This window comes from Cygnus olor, chromosome 3 (genome assembly GCF_009769625.2).
Source record: "Cygnus olor isolate bCygOlo1 chromosome 3, bCygOlo1.pri.v2, whole genome shotgun sequence".
Taxonomy (NCBI): Eukaryota; Metazoa; Chordata; class Aves; order Anseriformes; family Anatidae; genus Cygnus; species Cygnus olor.
Window position 1 is genome coordinate 58,125,566 of NC_049171.1, and position 20,077 is coordinate 58,145,642.

Here is a 20,077-nt window from a genome sequence, read left to right on the forward strand (position 1 = left end):
TAGCTGTCATATTTCATGCAGTAGGTGTTACAGTAACTCCCCAGAGAGAACTGGGGGAAAGAGCCCATTCTTTCAGTGGAAAAATTTAAGTTCACCATGAAAAAAAGAAAAGTGGCTTTTTTTTTTTTTTTTTAAGCTAGCCAGAACTGTACTGTCATTCAAATGGAACATGATCATTCTGCTCCCTTTTTTATCTGAAATATTACTAAAGGCTCAGAATATTTCTGGCGGCTCAGAAGAGCCTTTATATCCTATATAAATTCAAGTCTGTCTAAGAGAGGAGAGTCTATTTAATCTCTAATTGGAACTTGAGTAGAACTAAAACATGCAATCTTTACTGAGAGCTATTACTAAATGAATAAAAGTTTGATGTTTTCTTGGTGGTGATTCTGTTGGAACTCCTTTCTAGTCGCTGCCTTCCCTCACTCTACAACCAGCATGAAAACCAGATCAACAAACCCCAACTAAAAATCACAAATTTGCTGCCAAGACTTGTTCCTAAAGAAGATAATAATCTAGATGAGAGATGGATTAACAATGGAATATTCCCTTAAACATAAGTGAATTAAGTTAGGAAAAGCAGCCTTTTGACCATTCCCTGCTGCAGTTAGTGGGCTGCTTAGAAGAACACGTATACACAGAGCCATCTGTTAAGATGGTAAATTGTTAGTTCACCACCTTGTCAAATCATATCATAACTACACAGGTGCCAATCAGTTTTGTACTAAATTGGCTACAAAAAATAAACTGGGAGCAATCTTCTTTCCTTCATGTAGTTAGACCTGATGTTTGGGCGGCAAATATCTCTATATTTGCTGAAATCTGTGTCATAAAATAAATGTGTACCTAGAGAGTTTGTGAAGGTGAAAGAGTCCAAATAAACTTCAACATTTTATTGCTGCTGTATAGCATGGAAATCCAAGAAGGCTAGCAGGGAATGTTAAACTGTATATAATGTGATTTCATTACCTTCAAGCACTGCATCTAGTGGTAGATATTGCCACCAGAAATATCATAGAGCCACAATAAAACTGAACATGTGTGTAGTTTCTCATAACCAGGACAGCAAGCAAAAGAACATTCATTGGTACATCAGAAAACATTTTTTTTTGTCTGCTTTGAGTAGATTTTCTAGAATAAAAAAATATCACCTCTTAGAACCATGATTTACTATCAGCAGCTTGCTGTGAGTCTCCTTGGTTTTGTATTCAGTTGTATGTGTTTTAGCATTCTCCACCTGAAATGTTCTGCCCATTCATGTTTGCAAACCTTTTTTTCTTTTTTTTTTCTCTCTTTTTTTTTCTTTTCTGGTAACACACTTGGTATAGTCCTAATGTATATCTAGACAATAATATAATAGTAAGCAGAGTTTGTGTTTCCAAAAGCATGTCACCTTTCTATAGCTGTATTACAGCTATATTGGTCTAATAAAAATATTAACTCTCCATATAACGCTTGTCTCTCTGGTAGGAAGTGTCAGTGACTATATTTCTGATGGGAACATTAACAGTAAAGATGGAAAAGATTGTCCAACTTCTTGATATTTGCTGGTGTCTTTTATTTCATTCATTTCTGAAGTCTGGTGTTGTGTGAGTACTGGTCTAAATCTAGTTTAATGCAGTAATCTACTTTTGGTTTTGAAGGCTTCACGTTCCCTTGGATTAGGCCAGAGATCAAAGCCTCTCTGAGCTAAATACAAATTTAACTACTAAACATATGAGCAAGGTGCATGCATGTTATTTCAATAATACACTTACCGTGTAATAATTTATTCATTTCTGAAATGTATTTTATGTCTTTACATTATTTTTTAACTATAAATATGAACTGAGATGATTTGAAAGTCCTCCATTGGTGTTTCACTGGATGTAAAAACTTTCTGATGTTTTGAATGTAATGTTCACGGTCTGATATTGCCTCATTGGTGTCCTGGAATGCATCTCCTCTAGTGTCAGTGTCAAGTTCTGCAGTCTGTTTGAAGATGGAATTTTAATAGTTTCCTACTTAAAAACTGGATATAATTCCAGTTATATATATCCTCAAAACAACAGGCACTGCAGACTATTAGCGATGGTACTTTTGGTCTCTTTGAGATATACAACCAGTAGGGATTTTAAGAGGTTGTGTTCTTTTAGATATCTAATTCCATTCTTATATCGTGGAATACTTTTTCCTTCTTCCCTTTCTGAGGGAAACCCATTTTTTCTTTCAGTGTCATCATCTGATGAAACTTGAATGTAGTTTCCATATATGTCGGTTGCATATTTTATACGGGTCCTTTGTAGTTCCTCTGAAAATGGTGTTTGTTTGTTTGTTTGTTTTCCATCTAGCTAGCCAGATTATCTTAGTTAATGCTCTATTCTTTGTAGTTAGTTATTTAGTTGTAGTTGCACCATTCTTTATCATTTGAATCTGGCGAGCCTAAATACCTTTTATTAAACAAGGCTGTTTGACTACAGGAGAGCATCATAGAATGGTTTGGGTTGGAAGGGACCTTAAAGACCACCCAGTTCCAACCCCCTGTCATGGGCAGGGACACCTCCCACTAGACCAGGTTGCCCAAAGCCCCATCCAGCCTGGCCTTGAACACTTCCAGGGATGGGGCATCCACAGCTTCTCTCGGCAACCTGTTACCAGTGCCTCACGACCCTCATAGTGAAGAATTTATTCCTTCTATCCCACCTAAATCTATCATTTTTTAGTTTACAACCATTACACCTTTCCCTGTCACTACACTCCCTGAAAAAGGGTCCTTTTCCAGCACTCCTGTAGGCCTTTATGTACTGGAAGGTCACTATAAGGTCTTCCTGGAGCCTTCTCTTCTCCATGCTGAACAACCCTAACTCCCTCAGCCTGTTTTCATAGGAGAGGTGCTCTGGTCCTCTGATAATCTTTGTGGCAGTTTTTATAACATCAGTATTTAAAAATAAAATGTTTCTCAGAAAAAAAAAAAATAAAAGTGATCTCACAATCTTTGGTACTGAGGAAAAGGTTTGGATGTCTAACTCATTAAGACTCTGATGCATTTAAAAGTGATTTTATTGTGACAGGCATAACATCAATGCGTTGTTCACACAAGGTAGTAGGGTGCTTCTTCCTGCCCTCCAACTTTCTTCCTGTTGAACATGAGCATTTGTTCCCAGGAGAGGAGCCTTCTCTCCTTCTTCAGAGCGTTTTGGCTGGCCCAGAATGCAGCTATCAGAATATCATACCCAGTCTTCTCTGCTCTCTGGTTGTATTCTTTAAGAGCATATAAAGCAAACGTACATGTACAGTTAACTGAAAAATAAATAAATAAATAAATAAATAAATAAATAAAATATCTACTAGAAACTTGATGGATTAGAATTAAGGTAACTGTGATTTCTCTCTCCTGTATTTGTATTTCTTGAGGAGTTTGTAACGCTCCTTAAACACATAGATTCTGCCTACTGAGCTGGGAGAAATATTTGATATATACATGTACAAACAGGTTGGAGTGACAAAGGAAATTCTGTGGAACTTCCTTAACATCTTTAGTCAGCTATTCTGGTTTCAACAATACATGCCTTTGTCACCAGCAAGGCAAAGTTTTATGCTGTGTTCTCTTTGGTATTGATGTGGCCTCAGATGACCGTCCTTGAGGCAGAACTCAGAATTGTCAGCTGATACAGAGAACAACAGTCTCCCATGAAAATGAAGTGATCTCACAGGTGCTTCAATTTCCATATTGCCTTTGTAGTCAAATCAGTGAAAAGTATTTTTGCACTAGATGAAACATAACTGTTTATGGAGCATGTGGATTGACATCTGACTTTAGCCTGTGACTGAATCATAGAATCAATTAAGTTGGAGAAGACCTCAAAGATCATCTATTCCAACATTTAACCTAGCACTGCCAAGTCCACTATTAAACCATGTCACTGGGCACCACATCTACACATTTTTGGAATACTTCCAGGGATGGCAACTCAACCACTTCCCTGGGCAGCCCGTTCCAATGCCTCACAACCATTTCAGAGAAGAATTTTTTCCTAATATTTAACCTAAACGTCCCGTGGCACAACTTAAAGCCATTTCCTCGTCTTATCACTTGGTGCTTGGGAGGAGAGACCAACACCCATCCCGCTATAGCCTCCTTTAAGGTAATTGTAGACAGCGATAAGGTCTCCCCTGAGCTAAACAACTTCAGCTCCCTCAGCTGCTCCTCATAAGACCTGTGTTCCAGGCCCTTCACCAGCTTTGTTGACCTTCTTTGGACAACCTTGTATTTCAAATACACAGAGGAAGGAAATGACCCTTATAAACAATTTCAGAAGGCAGTGTTTTCTGCTTTGTGTAAGTTACGTTTTTTTCTTATCTACCTTGGTATTGTACAGTACATAAGGTAAATATATGTTCTGAACTACCAGAAACTCTCTTCTTTAAGTGCCATTTTGGGACCTTGACTTTACTGTATGATCCTATTTGTGTTATGCAAATCCTGTCAGTTTAAGCTGTGAAATTCAGACTGCTAGGGCTAGCAGAGACCTCAAGAGACTTCCCAGTCATATTCCAGCTACTAGGTGTCATACCTAGAGTATCTCTGACACGTTTGTAAAAGGCCATTTTATTTTTCCAGTCTTTTACATTCTGGTATACTGTTTTCCTATACTTTCTTAGCTTTTTCTTTTCCAGACAGGTCAAACACCTTTCATCTAGCATTTCCTATTGGTCATATTTTCTAAGTTCTTGCTTTCTCTAAACTACTGTCTATTTGTCTACCCCTTTCTAGCAGTTTTTGCCCAATGTTTATATTGTTGACTGTTTTCTGTCTGCATTTATTATAAACCACAGTCTCTCCTCTCCTCTCCTCTCCTCTCCTCTCCTCTCCTCTCCTCTCCTCTCCTCTCCTCTCCTCTCCTCTCCTCTCCTCTCCTCTCCTCTCCTCTCCTCTCCTCTCCTCTCCTCTCCTCTCCTCTCCTCTCCTCTCCTCTCCTCTCCTCTCCTCCCCTCCCCTCCCCTCCCATCCCCTTCCCTCCCCTCCGCTACCCTCCGCTCCACTCTTCAACCTAGCAAATCCGTGTTGTATTTTTCAGTTAATAAGGTGACGGTTATGTAGTTGGGAAAAAGTAAATCTGTCTTGGTACATATTCTTGTAGGTTTCCTCAAACCAGACTATGTTTCATTCCTTGTATTTTTCACTTTCTTGAATTCTTGTAGTTAGTCTGAACTTGAAACAGAAGTGATAAAATTCTGCAGAAAGGTATTCTATTAAAATGTTTGTCTAACATCAAAAGCAATTCCAAATACTTCTTGCAGTATTTCAAATAATTTTTCTACCATCCTTTTAGAGCTATAAACCAGTTTTTACGCCTTGACCACAGGCAAACCAAAAAATGCTGTAAAAGTTGTGTCTAAGGAGTGTCATTCTGAAGGCAGAATGTAGCTGCTTAGTCCTAACGGGTTTGGATATTATGCAGATAAACATCCTGCTTTTGGATTATGAATTAGAGTGAATTTTCTGATTTTAAGCTGGATTTACAGCCTTGGATGCAGTTCATGGATTTCTCTGCCTTAATGGAAAATTCAAAATTAGTTGATTTCCATTCCTTAAATACTGGGACATATATATATATTTTTTCTCCTTAAGTTAGAAATATCACAATATAACACATTACTAAGTTGATGACTTTCACTGCTTTCTGTTACTGTGTGCCAGCCATCTAGTATGATGAACAAGAGACAGCACAGTATGTCCTTGGGAATAATCAGATTATGCTCTTCACAGAAGCCTCATGAGTTTGCTTTGTGGTCAGCAGTATGCCCTGGAAGGGCAGAAGGATCCCTGTGATTTTAATAGTCTCTGAGAGGAGGCTGACATTGCACTGAAGTATGAGACAGATGCATTTAAAAAGCAAAACATAGTTCTTGCAACCTCTGATTTACTTATACTATTTCCAAACAATAAACAAAAAAGCCTGGTTTTGTACTGAACACTGTCATTCCAGTCTGCAGTTTTTGATTTGCATCCTAAAACTGATTTACATTTTTCAATTTTTCATGGCAAAGCTATAGTGTCAATGCCCTGGCTTTTGGTGCTAAAGAACATAGGAAAAAATACATTGGTATGACTTGAAATAGTCTGGTTAATGGCCTCTTGCTCTGAAAGCTGAATCAAACTGAAAGGAAGGACTGGAACATTCTTTTTAAGTAAATTTATCTGACTCCATTAGGGAAAATTCTTACTTTCTTTTAGGTTGCAGTTCATTCTAAGAAAAACATCACCCGTCTTTTTTTCTTTTTTTGGTAGTTTAGCCCATCAACAATATTGAAGTTATTGAATCTTTTTAAGGTTGCTCAGGTTGCTGATGTAGCGCCTCAGCCTAAATGAGAACCATATAGCTGAATTGCACTGAAAACCTAATGTCAGTATCAAGTGGAAATTTGCATAGATTTCAGGGCTGTTTCTGATTACTTTGTTAGTCTGTGTGTCTGGGGAATTTACAGCCTTCAGTAGGCACAGAAGAAAACTGACTGAGCATGATTTCTAGACACTTGAACAAGAAGGGAATGGTCCATAGGACTGTAATCCCCAGGTATCTGCATATGGTTTTGCAACACTAAATGTCTATTTCCTGGAAATGCTGTCACCGGAGGAAATTGCCCCTGAACGGTTAAAACCTTTTAAAATTTACTTAATTGCATTTTTCCTGTCTTTTTTTTTTTTTTTCTCCACAGGTGACAGCTGCTGGAGGACTTCTGAAATTTACAGTCTCCTACGACTTCACAAAACAAGAAGAGAGAGCTCAATTGATGGTCCAATCTGATGTCATCATAGAGGTAAAGTGATTATATTTTCAGCCACCAAAAAAAAAATAAAAATAAAAATAAATTTAAAAAAAGGAAGAAAATTGACTGCTTCTTCAGATGTTCAATGTGAAGCCTGGTTGAGAACACAAAACTGTAGGGTGCACATATCTTCAGCTAATTTTTAGTATCAGAAAATCATCATGGTTCAGAGAACTAAAATCTCCTTCATCTAAAGGACCATCCAACAATATTGCAATAGCTTATAAAACAATATCCTTTGTGGTTGGCTGAGTTAATCCTTTCCTATTCTTTCAGCACACCTGTTCTGTGCTGCTCAGGGTTGTATGAATTTGCATTGACTTTCTACTTTATCAGGCAAGCCCATTTCAGTTTATGAAAGATGAATATTATTCCCAATATTTATTATTCTTTTAAAATATATTGTTTGATAAATCCTGTACCCCAGCTGGCTGCAGTAATAGAGATTTTTTTCTAACATTTTTTTTTCGTATGTAAATCTCTCTCTTATGGCTCTGTCTAGGGACGTGACTTGAGAATCAGCACTCCAAAAGAGGGGATTCACCTGCAGCCTTCTGAAGTGCACACTGAAGAAATTGTGCTGAAACCAGAATCTTTCTTTGTGCATGGCACTGATGTGCCAGTCAGCAGGAGGGAGTTCATGACTATCCTTGCAAACGTGAAGAGGATCCTCATAAGAGCCACATACAGCTATGGGATGAATGCCATCTACAGGTAAATGTGGGAAACGTGTCAATTTGTTACAGGCAGCTTCTCAAAACACTAGTTTCCTCTCTTCAGAGAACCAAGTTGATGTAATTTAAAACAGCCTTTAATTTATTATCATGAAATTAATAACATTTATTTACATGTTCAAGCAGATATTATTTTTTTTTTCATTTTGGATAGGGAGGAGGTGAGGAGGCAACAGGAAGAATAAGCCTAGCAAAAGAATGAAATCAGATGGACTGTTAAGACATGAATGACAGACAGTTCCATAAATATGATTATTTTGTGAAAACTGTAATTCCCATATATATGGTAAATTATATAATGCAGTGATGACATGTTCAGTTAAGAAATTATATATTGCTTATATTTTGTTTTCCCAATTTAATGAACATACAGTGCCACATTAACAGTGAACCAGAGAATATTCCAAGTCTCTAAACTGACAAAACAGCTAGAGGGGAGTTTTCTCCTTTTTAACGAGTACCACACACAGAACTGGCTAATCCCAAAGTCTTTCCCTTTGTTTATGTCAGATTGCTGCTTGGACTGCTTAGAACCATGATTTCATATGAACTCTTCTGAGCCTTTTGATAAAATGAAAGATGTTATATGAGATGACGCAGTTCTATCTTAGTGGCTACAGCATGGTTGAACCTATAAAGCTCATATTACATTTAAAGTTCTCACAAGTGCACAAGCAAATTCTCCAGGTAGACTAAAAAACAGCCTCTGTCATGATACTGTGTAATTGCACTCTTATCTATACATTAATAGCTAAGTGGCATAAATAATGGTTGAATGGTTGTGGGTGGTTTTTTTGTTGTTGGTGGTGGTGGTGGCAGTGGGTGTTTATTTATTTATTTATTTATTTATTATGTGCAACAGAATTGATTACATAGTGGCTTTCTACTCACAAGTCATGAAACCTGAAATGTTCTCTAATATAGACATCACTTGATTCAGTGGTGTGAGCCAATTTGGAATGGAGGGAGTTCATAGCACTTTAGTGATTATTTGTTGAAAGTATACTTACCATTTTTGCTACTGTGAAATTTCTTAAGCAATCCAACAATCGTTTCAATACTTAGGTAATTAAAATACATCCTAAACTGAAAGACAGTTTTTCTTAACAGCACGCAGTTTTCTGATTTGAACTTTGTCAGCGTATATTTTTTTCACTGCAAAAAGAATACGTTTCTTTGAATCTCCTTCTCTTTCTGTGGTTTATTATTGTGCATTACATCTCTGTAAATAAATTTGTGAATCATGGGTATCTTGAATTTGAGCCAAACTGATTCCTAATTTGCTCATTTGGTCATCAGCCCAAACTCTTGCAATCCCTTGTATCCATATCGCAGAACTTTCCCACCCTGGTGTTCAAGGACAGTCGAACAGGTTCATACTCAGCCTTTGGAATGTGTTATAGGTAACCTTCCAAAAGCATGTCTTGGAAATATTCTTCGTATGATGAGCTCCAGGACTTACATATAATTTATGCTTTGCAGGTTAGTGGCGACGATCTTCTAGATGTAGTGACATTACGGTTAGGAATGCTGGTCCCTTAAAGACAATGATTTAAAAAGGGGTTGGAGAAAGTACTGAAGAAGGATTTTGAGGAGTACCTTGTTTATTAGAAGTGGTTTTACATTATTGATAATCTCTAGCAGTCCCCAGTCCGATGTTTTTTTATCAGAGAAGAATGCAATGGTAACTGTATTACATTGATTACCATCAGCATAACCAGAAGATTCTGAAAACAGTTTGCTCTAAACACATTTTATTGATTGCTCTCAGGGTGTGTTCATTGCAGTTAAGTGGGACAAAAGATAGGGCATGAAATTCTAGTCACAATGAAATGAATTGGATTTTTCACCTTTGATTTCACTGGAGGAATCCAATCAGGGTGGGATTTACTGGGAGGAGTTAAACCGTAGAACAGTGCATGCTCTAAGTCACATAATATAGCAGCAACAGCACCTACTGTCATCCAGCACAATTTAGGATTTGTTTTTGTAGGCATATTACTGATCTTCAGGGTATGTCCCAGCACTGATTTCTTTATTGTCTGATTTTAACTCATGCTAAAACATACTAGGCAAAAAGATATGATGATAACTCTAAGATCATGAAAAACAACTGTTTTCTCACTATTCTGTCGCCTTAGTACTGCAGGGTTTGGGATTACTGTCCAGACTCTATGAAGAGAAAATTCTTTGCGATATTTTAGGCTCATTAATGACTACTGTTGACGGGCTTCAAAGGAAGACATTTTTGCCAAAGAAATAAGGTAGAACTAAACTTCAGTAGATAAGATGATATGAACAGTTTTTTTCCCTTTTTTTTTTTTTTTTTAAACAGGTATGTCTGGTGGACAGATGGATATTCCTCTGAGAGAATAAAGAAGGTCTGGCAGAGAGACAGAAATATTACAGGGTTGTTAGATCCTTCAGGGATGACAATTTCCTCCTCAAATCATCAGCAGAACTATGCAGTATACTAATTTGAGATTGCTTTATTTAGCAACCTGTTCATTTACATACTGAAAGTTTTCAAAATGTATAATGAAGCATCCATATATCTGTAAGGATTTCCGAGGGTGTTGTTATAATCTGTACTTAGAATAAGCACTGCTGTTATAATTCTGTACCAGAATGGAGGCACCGTAAGACTAAGCAACTTTCTTGCAGTTCTGTAGGAAGAAAACTGAGAATTCAATGGATTTTTCTCAAGTTAGCAAGAGCTTTAACTTAAAGATTATCCTTTTCATCCTTGTTTAGTTTAACACACTAAAAACATTAGCTAAATAGTAGCGTTTTCAAATAGTTATTAAACAATATTAGTGCAGTAGTGGTGAGTTAGACTTCAACATGTTTAGAGAACATTTTGTGGGTCATTTTAAGCTTAGAATGTTGTTATCATTCTATGGCATAATTAGGCAGCTTCCTCAAATGGGCAGGCTTTCATTTAAATGATCAAGTAGGATAAAAAATGTGAAAACAGAAATGTAGCAATCAATTTGAACGTGATTACAGTTTCTGGATTTAAATTGAGAAATCCTGCCCAAACTTGACAGATTTTCCAAACTGTTGCAATTGAGTCCATCTGTGGTAGAAGCAACAGGCCAGGAAAAGATAGATCTCTTGTATTGTGTTGTTTAATGTAATATTGTTAGTTTGTGCTTCAAAGAAAGCTTAGTAGCACTGTTTCTTTAGGTTTAATATGCAAAGTGGCCAATAATGTTAAATATTGTAGATGTTCTGATGGCCATTGGGAATTATGGTGGAAGCGGTCCCAAAGACAATGGGTTGTTTGCAGCTGTGTGTAGAATTGGTGCTAGATGCAAGCAGCAAGAGGGAAGGAAAGGCAGAGGGTTTACCTTCATATACAGAATTGGCTTCAAGACAAATGAGCAATGATTGGGTCAGTACTTCATGTGCCTTATGTAGCTAATGTGATTCAGATGCCTGGCATAGCAGACAGTAAACTATGCTGATACCGCCTGAAACGTCCCCTTCCCTTTTAATCTTGTTTGTTTTTAGAAGTCAACAGTTGCCTGCTGACAGTAACAGTCAGCTTAAATATTTGGTCTTGATGTCGAATCTCAAATTGTTCATGCATCTCCAGGATCTAGTGCCCCATTACTGCCAGCATTATGTATTTTAATGAATGCAGAATGGCATCGAGGAATTGAAATTGCAACATCAAAATGGGAGAAAAAAAAATCACTGCAGCTTTCTTCAATGAGTAACTGTTAATGCTAAAAGCTGTTGAACACATTAAAATCCCATTTAGTGAATAGCAGAACCTAATGAAAATTGGAACAATTCAGTGAATACAAATGTGGGATAATACTGGTTGGATTGTTTCTGTGTGTAAATGCTTCTCTTTGTTCCAAGATCCGTTACTTAGCTGAGAGGGACTAGTAGCTGTAGTTCAAAGGATAGGTAAAACTTGGCCTTTTACTGGCTTGTTTGGTTCTTCATTTACATATTTTTCTCCTTAAATTATTAGTGTTTTTTTTTCTTTTAAAATCACCATTGATATCTAATATCCTAGAGATGTGTTAACTTATTGTAAGGAAAGCTCACCAGGACAATTGAAAAATAAGCACGCAGCAATAGAGTGAAGGAGAAATACTGAAAAGTGAGAGAGATCTTACTGAAGATCTGGATAGGAACAGGCATTATTCTCTCAAAATAGTTTCAAGAGCCTTTTACAGAGGTTCTATTATTAACAGGTTAGATTGAAGTTTCAAACTGCATAATCTTCAATGGTAGTCCCTCCAAAGCCCAGTTGTATACCCAGTCGTGGCAAGTAGGAAGATATCCTGTCTTAACCTTTTTTGCCCCCACTACAGTAACAACGAAATATTATTCTTGGATGTTTTCTTAGCCAAGGTTATTCAAATAACTTTCAGCTTTTTTTGGCATCCAAAAGATTAATGCCTTAGTATGGAGAAAAATAGTTTGTTTTACATTTTTCAAAGAAAATGGATTAGTTTTTAACAAAATGCATGTCATGATAGAAAGGTATTTTCTGCAGAAAGAGACTTCAGAAGAAGCTTTTCAGGAAGCTCTAGTAATCAAACATTCCATGAAGATTGGTTAGTGAAAATGTCAAATGATTGTCGTAATCCCCTAATGTTCCTTCTGAATTCTTATATGAATTAAATCTTCAAAACGGATTTGTTTCCTCAGATGTTGAGTTAGTTGAGGTAAACTACATCTGGCTTGCATATTACAGTATCACAGAATGTCTGGGGTTTGAAGGGACCTCTGGAGATATCTGGTCCAATCCCCCTGCCAAGCAGGATCACCCAGAGCACGTTGCGCAAGATGGCATCCAGGCAGGTTTTCAGTGTCTCCAGAGAAGGAGACTCCACAACCTCTCTGGGCAACCTGTGCCAGTGCTCTGTCACCCTCACAGTAAAGAAGTGTTTCCTCATATTCAGCTGGAACTTCCTGTGCTTCAGTTTGTGCCTGTTGCCTCCTGTACTGTTGCTGGGCACCACTGGAAAGAGTCTGGCCCCATCCTTCTGACACCCTCCCTTCAGATATTTATACACACTGATGAGATCCCCTCTCAGCCTTCTCCTGTCCATGCTGAACAGGCCCAGCTCTCTCAGCCTCTTCTTGTGTGACAGATGCTCCTGTCCCCTCATCATCTTAGTAGCCCTCCACTGGACTCGCTCCGGTAGATCCATGCCCCTCTTGCACTGGGGAGCTGAAAACTGGACACAGTACTCCAGGTGTGGGCAGAGGGGGAGGATCGCCTCGCTCAACCTGCTGGCAACACTCTTCCTAATGCACCCCAGGATACCGTTGGCCTTCTTGGCCACAAGGGCACGTTGCTGGCTCATAGCTCACTCATTGCTGACTCATATTACCTATAAGCTTATCATTATTTTTTTTGTCTCTAATAATACTTCAATTTTTGTTTGGTTATAATAAATTTCATGTTTACTTTTTGTCTAAACAAGGGGAGAGAATTCTAGAATTTCTTTTTTAGAGCAAGATTTATTTTTTTTTAAACTTTTTGGCTTGCTTTTCCCATCTTCCTTTCCCTAAAGTTATATGATGGAAGTTACAAGTTTTAGGACTAATTGCTACTACCATAAGTACTGGTGATATCCTTGTTAGGCTATAAAAATTTGAAGATAAATAATTTTCCTTTTTGTCCTCTGATTCTTGATGGTGCATTAAGCAGAAATTTTTCCATCCGTCTCTTCTCTGTCATTGGGAAAACTAATATATATGGTAGAAGGTTTTCTTCCATGTACATAACACTTAGACCCTTATGGACAGAGATGAAATCTTTTTACAGAGGCCAGCTCTCCAGAATAAAAATATCTGATAACCAAAGATAAGTAATGTAATATTTTAGAAAGCGGGAGTAGTGGTTTATAAATTTTGAACACATTGCTTGGTGTCAAGTTCTCTCTATATACAGCTGTAATGCAAGTTGGAACATGCGGCTTGCTGGACGGGAATAGCCTTCCTTCTCCTGATACAGTGCTGTGAGAAATTTTTATCTATTTTTATCAATGTATGTCTGACCATAGTCTCCCTCACATGATGGACAAAAATAGTAACAAGCCTACAGACGTAGTTCAGGAAGAAATAGATGACTATGAAAACCTCCTTATTTTTAAACAGAAAAAAAGCAAGCAAGCTAAACAATGTCAGTATACACTGTTGCATACTGCTACACATATATTTCTGCCTAATTCTCTGTGTTAACAATTTAATTTCTGTTACATCCAGGCTAGATGGTGTTAGCATTGAAGCTGCTGATCACTCTTCAGCTGGGAGAAAGGTGGCATCTGCAGTGGAGTTATGTGACTGTCCCCCAGGGCATGATGGTACCTCATGTGAGGTGAGTATCATGATGCAGACTAGATCAATTGTGTTAAACTGTAATAATTATGAGCAACCAGTATTGCTGTGTTTATAGAAAGTAATAAGAGAACTGTCCATTCCTGTTATAAATTTGGTATAGCTTGTCTAGTTACCTTTATTTCTAGGTAGTAGTTCATTACATTTGATAATATTTGGAATCTGGAGTTTTACACCTCTGTGGTTATGAAAAGAATATATTTCTCTTAACAAAAGGAGTGCGAACACTATTCACATTTCAGCAAATTCAGCTGAATCAATTGGACTTCAGCCAATTGATTCTCCTAAAATTAGGAGAATGGCAGTTATGCGTTCTGTGCACAACAAAGTTGGAACAAATTACCTGAGGTAACGCGGTTGAGTTGCCTCATTTTTTTTCCCAGGAATTTGGAGTCTTTGAGGATTATGTGTGTGTTCCCATGAGGATTGTTTCCCATTACTTTGGTCCCATTACAGATAATAACATATACACATACTCGGAAAATGCACACTTTCCCACAGATACATTAGCTGGCACACAGTATGTTCATACAAGTACATGTAAGATTAACTAGCTCATATGTGAATAGCTTGGATAATCTTCAAAAGATCTGCCTTTGAGGAAATAGCTTCAAACACCAAGATGCTCTGCTTCGCAAAACTACAAACGGTATGCCATTTACACAGGCACTCTAGGCATTTGCTTGTCAACTCTCTTTTTCTTTAAAATCTTCAATGCTTATATGTGATATTTAGGGCCTAGAGTGTAGTTTTATGCCAAATGTATTTGCTTCTTGCTGGGGCTAGATAAACTAATCTAGAAAGAAGACCGGAAGCAATTAATGGATATTCCTAACACTTCCAAAGTGGTACAGACAGGAAAAAAATAAGAGAATATTGCCTACTGTGGCTGAGAAATCAATTTGAAGTCTAACGATTGTCTGTTTAGTTATTTGAGATAATAAGCTGGACACAGTCATTGTGCTTCACACTTTTTTTTGGACTTGTCCATTTTTCACCTCCGTTAAGACTTAGCTGTGATTTGCAAGAAAACAAATGAAAGGCTCTGTCTGCAGATGTTTCAGTATCTACTTTTGCTGTAGAAGCTGTAGGGCATGGGTAGAATTCCTGACCTCGTGTTGCTGAAATTCTCTGTCTGACATTGTGTTGGACTTGATGATCTTAAGATTTAGTTTTCCAAACTAAATGATTCTATGATTTTTTGATTTCATGCTAAGCCTTCTGTCCAATTCAAAACAGTTCCTAAAATGTAATACATGTTTAAGATCATATACCCAAATAGAAAGAACATATGTAGTTGCAACTTCAGAATCTCTGCAGTGGTGAGTATGGACACTCTTCAGTGCCTGCCCTGACTGCTTGCTATTGCAGACCTATTGAACTAAACAAATTGTATTCCCTACCTCCCTATGTTGGGTTTCTTCCCAAAAATGAAGACCAAAAAGAGGTGATAGACTTTTGCCTAAGCACACTTACTGAATTTCAGAGCACTTTTGAACAGTTCAGAAATGCCATTTGACAAAGCTGTCCTATTTTAGGATAGCAAGACAGTTAAAATTTTTCATTTCCATGCCTTTATTCACTGAATTAATTTCTCATGAGTCTTTTGTAGCTGAGGTTCAACATATGATATATGTGCAACAGTTATGCTTGATAGATGAAAATGTGGAAATATTTTTGTGTTCTGAGTAGATGGCTTGCTTTTTATAACAAGGACAAGCAAAAAAAAAAGGCAAAGTTTTAGATTTGCAGGGAAACTGGCAGCTGAGAATATGCAATGATAAACTGAAGATGTGGGATTATTTAGAATACTGTATTTTTTTTCTTCTGAACACTGTTGTCCTTTTCCACCACTTTGGTTGTTCCAGTTTCAGCCTAGCACAGTTTTATTTTTATTGATTTTATGCAGGTTTTCATTTTCATCTTCTCTTCTTAAAATGTAATGTATGTCTTTGTTTCCTGTGTTATAATATTGTGGTATCTGGCATAGTTGCTGCAGCACTAAAGACAACCATTATTTCCTTATTTTCTTGATATGAATGTTTTGGCACAATCAGTCTTCAAAAAACAACCAATACCGTTTAAAATATGCTGTCTCTTCTGATATTGTTCCATTGCACAATTTTTGAACTCATTTTCTACAAGATTCTGTTCAAATAAATTTGTTATGTTTTTGCTAGTATGTCTGAGAACTGTACATATAATTACATGAGCTTAGGTAAAGCAGATAAAATTTTAAATTTCAAATACTGGTGGAACTCATTTGTGGTATTTACTTTGTTCTACTCCTGTGAATCTTCTGACCTTTATTTGTCAAAATCTTTATGTCTAATTGCTCCTCTCTACTAGATTTATTCCCTTTCTATCAACTCTTTTACTTTCCCTATGGAAGAAATTTTGTTTAACTTGCACCACTATGATGGTCAGAATGGTTAGATGATCAGACAAGTCAGAACTTTCCTGATTTTTAAATGTGACGTCATTTCTTTTCTTAAGATCTCAATCTGTAAACTTTTATTTTAGGTCTGTTTTAAGTTTTTTTGTTGACATTCCATGTCTAAGCCATTTAGAATTAGAGACTTCTGGAGTCCTATCTGGTGCAATATTATGCTTATCTGTGCATGAGATCATTCTTTGCAGAATCACTGAAAAAGATTACGGTAGATTTATAAAGAAACAGGGAGTTGCATCTCATGTCACAGAAGAAAAGAATAGAGCATTTTCTGCTAACCTGTTTTTCTTTTCTGGATTTTATAACTCTGAATTTTAAGTTTTAGAATTTATGTTTTGCTAGGAATGTGACCAAGAATGAAAAAAAAGGGGGGAATGGGGGGGGCAACAAAAAGGAAAATGAAAGGAAAATATTCTTTTTAAAAGTCTTTTCAATTAATCTACAAATTACTTACACATTTTGTAGTAATTAGACAAAAATGGATATTGTCTGTATTTTTATAAATGAGAATCTCCTTGTTTCCTCTTGGAGAGAGTGGTGAAGGGGAAGGGATTTTCTTTATTAGCTGATATTTTCAGTATTCTATCACTGCAAAGCTACTTTCTCTAGTATTAACTAGGTGCTTCTGAAGGTCAACACTATATCATGCACTTTTTTCCATTATGCAAAATCCTTGTATCGCATGAGTAGTCTTATTGAGGAAAAATAGTTTGCAAAAACTATAAAGCCATTTGTGATATATATAGTAAGGAAGACTGCTACCTGACATCGTATTAGGAAGAAATGGAATAGCTGAATTTTCACTGATAAATCACCATTGTATGATGTCACCTTTCCTAAGAAAAAATTATCCATGGATTTGATACTGATTTGAATTTAACATTAAAAAAAATAAAAAATAAAAATAAAGCGCACCTTCTGAAAGGGAAATGATTGTACTTTATATTTAAGAAACACAATTTGTAAATAAAAGGGTAGCTTTGTTTTTAGACTGTGCTTTATTTCAGTGTAGCTTTTTATTAGACTCCAAAAAGAAAAGACTAAATGGTGTTTTAATTGCTCTTTGCAGCTGAGCTGCTCAGAAAAGTTTTTTTTGTTGTTTTGGGGTTTTCTTCCCTCCTTCTCTCTCCTTCAATATTTTGCCTTCTGGCTTTTGTTTTCAGTCTGTACCTCTTGCTTTGATGCTGTCATATTTCAGTTCTTCATTCCTCTGCTTTATTTTACCATTTCAGAAGAATAATCAAGTTAAGGTTTCCTCTAATCTCACACCTACAAATAATGCTACGGTCAGTGCAAAGCCACAGCACCAGGAAGAACAGATTTCTAGAGAAATGTTGGTGTTTTTTATTCGACAAGCATGTATTTTTGTGCGCATGTATCAAATACAACTATATTTTACAAAATCCCATTCTTTTCTCCATTCAAACAAGTTGTTTAACTGTTTACCTGGTGTGTTATCTCCCTTGCAGTATTGTTGGCCTCGACACAGGCGTGTGAATGGCACAATTTTTGGTGGAGTCTGTGCACCATGTACATGCTTTGGTCATGCAGAAATGTGTGATGATATCACAGGGGAATGCCTGGTAAGTGTCACTATAAGGGAAACCTAATGAACATGATCAACATAATTTCAGTATGGAAGTGCAATTGAATTAGCCACCTCTGAGACCTGGAATAGTTGAGGAGAAAAAAACAGAGATCTTAATGTTGAACTGTTGCTGAACTTAAGGATCCCCTTATGCCAAGATATCGTTTCTTCTACAATTAAACAAAATACAGTTTTTTATTTACATAGGATTTGTGTTTTGAAATAGAATCAATAGTATATGGCATGTAGAAAACAACAAATGTGTCCATATTCTTCCATGCAAGAATTTTCTCCCCGTCCTGTCTTCTGCAGTGTTTTACACTACATTTTATAGAATGTAGCAGATAACTTAGTAAATTCTTTTCTAGTATGATATGGAGATATTGTTTATGGCTTCCTTCATCTAAATTCCTAGTAACCGTGAAGAAATACTTAATAAATTATTAAAATATATTTAAAATAATATATTATAAATTATAAAATAATATATTATAAATTATAAAATATATTAAAATATATTAAAATAAATTATAAAAATATATTAAAAATAATAAAATAAAATAATAAAAGTATATGATTTGGGTAAATCAACTTATTTTTCTTATAGGATATGAGACTTTATTAGGAGTTACCTAATAATTCAGCAATTAAATCTGTGATATTATCCACAGCAAATATACCAGTACACCACTATTTCCAGCCCATTCAGCAGCCTTTTGGAATTCGGGAATTATGCTGAACAGACTGTTCTGATTAACTCAAGGGCATTTTAGTTTTACATTGTCTGATATGGCATGAAGCTTGAAACAACACTTCTCATTTCATTAATCTTGCAGAAACACAATTTGAGTTCTTGCCAGTTTAGTGGGATATCATACTCTCATTTCCCCACAGAATTTCAAGCAGACTTGGTATTCTGCATGTTTCTAAATGTTCCCTTTTATTTCCTTAAGAAAAAGCAGCTGGGAAATGTCCAAAATGAAAATTCAGGCTTTTTTCAATGTAATTTGGCATTTAGAATTATTGCTGGTCTTCCTGTTTTCCCCATACAAGATGTTTAATTGCATTGCTGTACAAAACAAGACATCTTTAATGTCTGGATCAGTGAATTCTTCAAATTGCTTTTTCATGAATAGAAGCTAAAAATGATTCTCAATTTAATTATACTGTAAGCCTTAAAGAAGTGCCTAGGACAAAAAATGTGTATGACATGACAGTCATGTTTTGAATCCTTCACTTATATGCAATGAAAATATTTACCATCACTAGGGTAATAGGGATTTGTGTTTCTTGACAAAGATAGAATTTATTACATTAATGTAATTACTGTAGCCTCCAGCTCTGATGTCTATAACATCAGTGTGGGATAAAATCAGTTAACAGAAAAGAAAGGAGAGGGAGAATCCTGTTTAAGACATATTGTAACTGTTGACTGTTTTGCTTAGTCAGATGGAATTCTGAGGTCGCTTGCTTCTGTGCCTTCAAGTTTTAGCCCTTACACAAGTTCTCTCTCTATTTTTCTCTCTAACACCAGCCCGGATGCGAAAGAAGGCTGTAGAGTTGCATACTGTGGTGCTTTTGCACTTTTCAGCTGCTGTTAACTACTACTGACTGAGATAGCAGAGCTCCCCCTTTCGATGTTTCAAAGAGTGCTGGTGCATTCACAACAGCACTGAGATGGAAGTGGAAAATAACCTGCTGAAAATGTACTTTAATCTATGTGTGTTATCAAGCATTCTGTATTTCTTATGTTCTGCCTGAGCTTATACTAGATCATCCTGTAAAGAATAGGAGCACAGGGAGCTTAAAACTAGTTCTGGGTTTTCTTGCAGCTTACTTTGAAAACACTGTAAATGAAGTTAGATTGGTTAGTATCCATGCAGGCTATTAAATGCTGCTATTCAATTTGGATCATAAGCCTTTTGAAGTGAAAAAGAGAGAAGTCTGAATGCTGAAAAAGAGAAATGTTTCACATCAAAGGCATTCTTTCTATTGAGGTTTACACAGCCTTTTGGCCTCCTTATTATTATTCATGGTGTTTTTCCAGTAATACAACAGACAATTTAGGCATCTAATTTACTGATATGATACTTTTTTACTCTTCCTTAGCTTTGAAATGTA

At 36.4% G+C, this 20,077-nt stretch overlaps 1 protein-coding gene across 1 annotated transcript in view; it reads left to right on the forward strand.

Annotated features, from left to right (window-relative positions):
• The window catches only part of LAMA2 (laminin subunit alpha 2), a 381,555-nt gene that overhangs the window by 199,754 nt on the left and 161,724 nt on the right, over positions 1-20,077 (forward strand). The window contains 4 exon segments of the mRNA XM_040551823.1: positions 6,700-6,801; positions 7,313-7,524; positions 13,785-13,896; positions 17,838-17,951. Of these exon segments, the coding sequence (XP_040407757.1) occupies positions 6,700-6,801; positions 7,313-7,524; positions 13,785-13,896; positions 17,838-17,951 (540 nt within the window).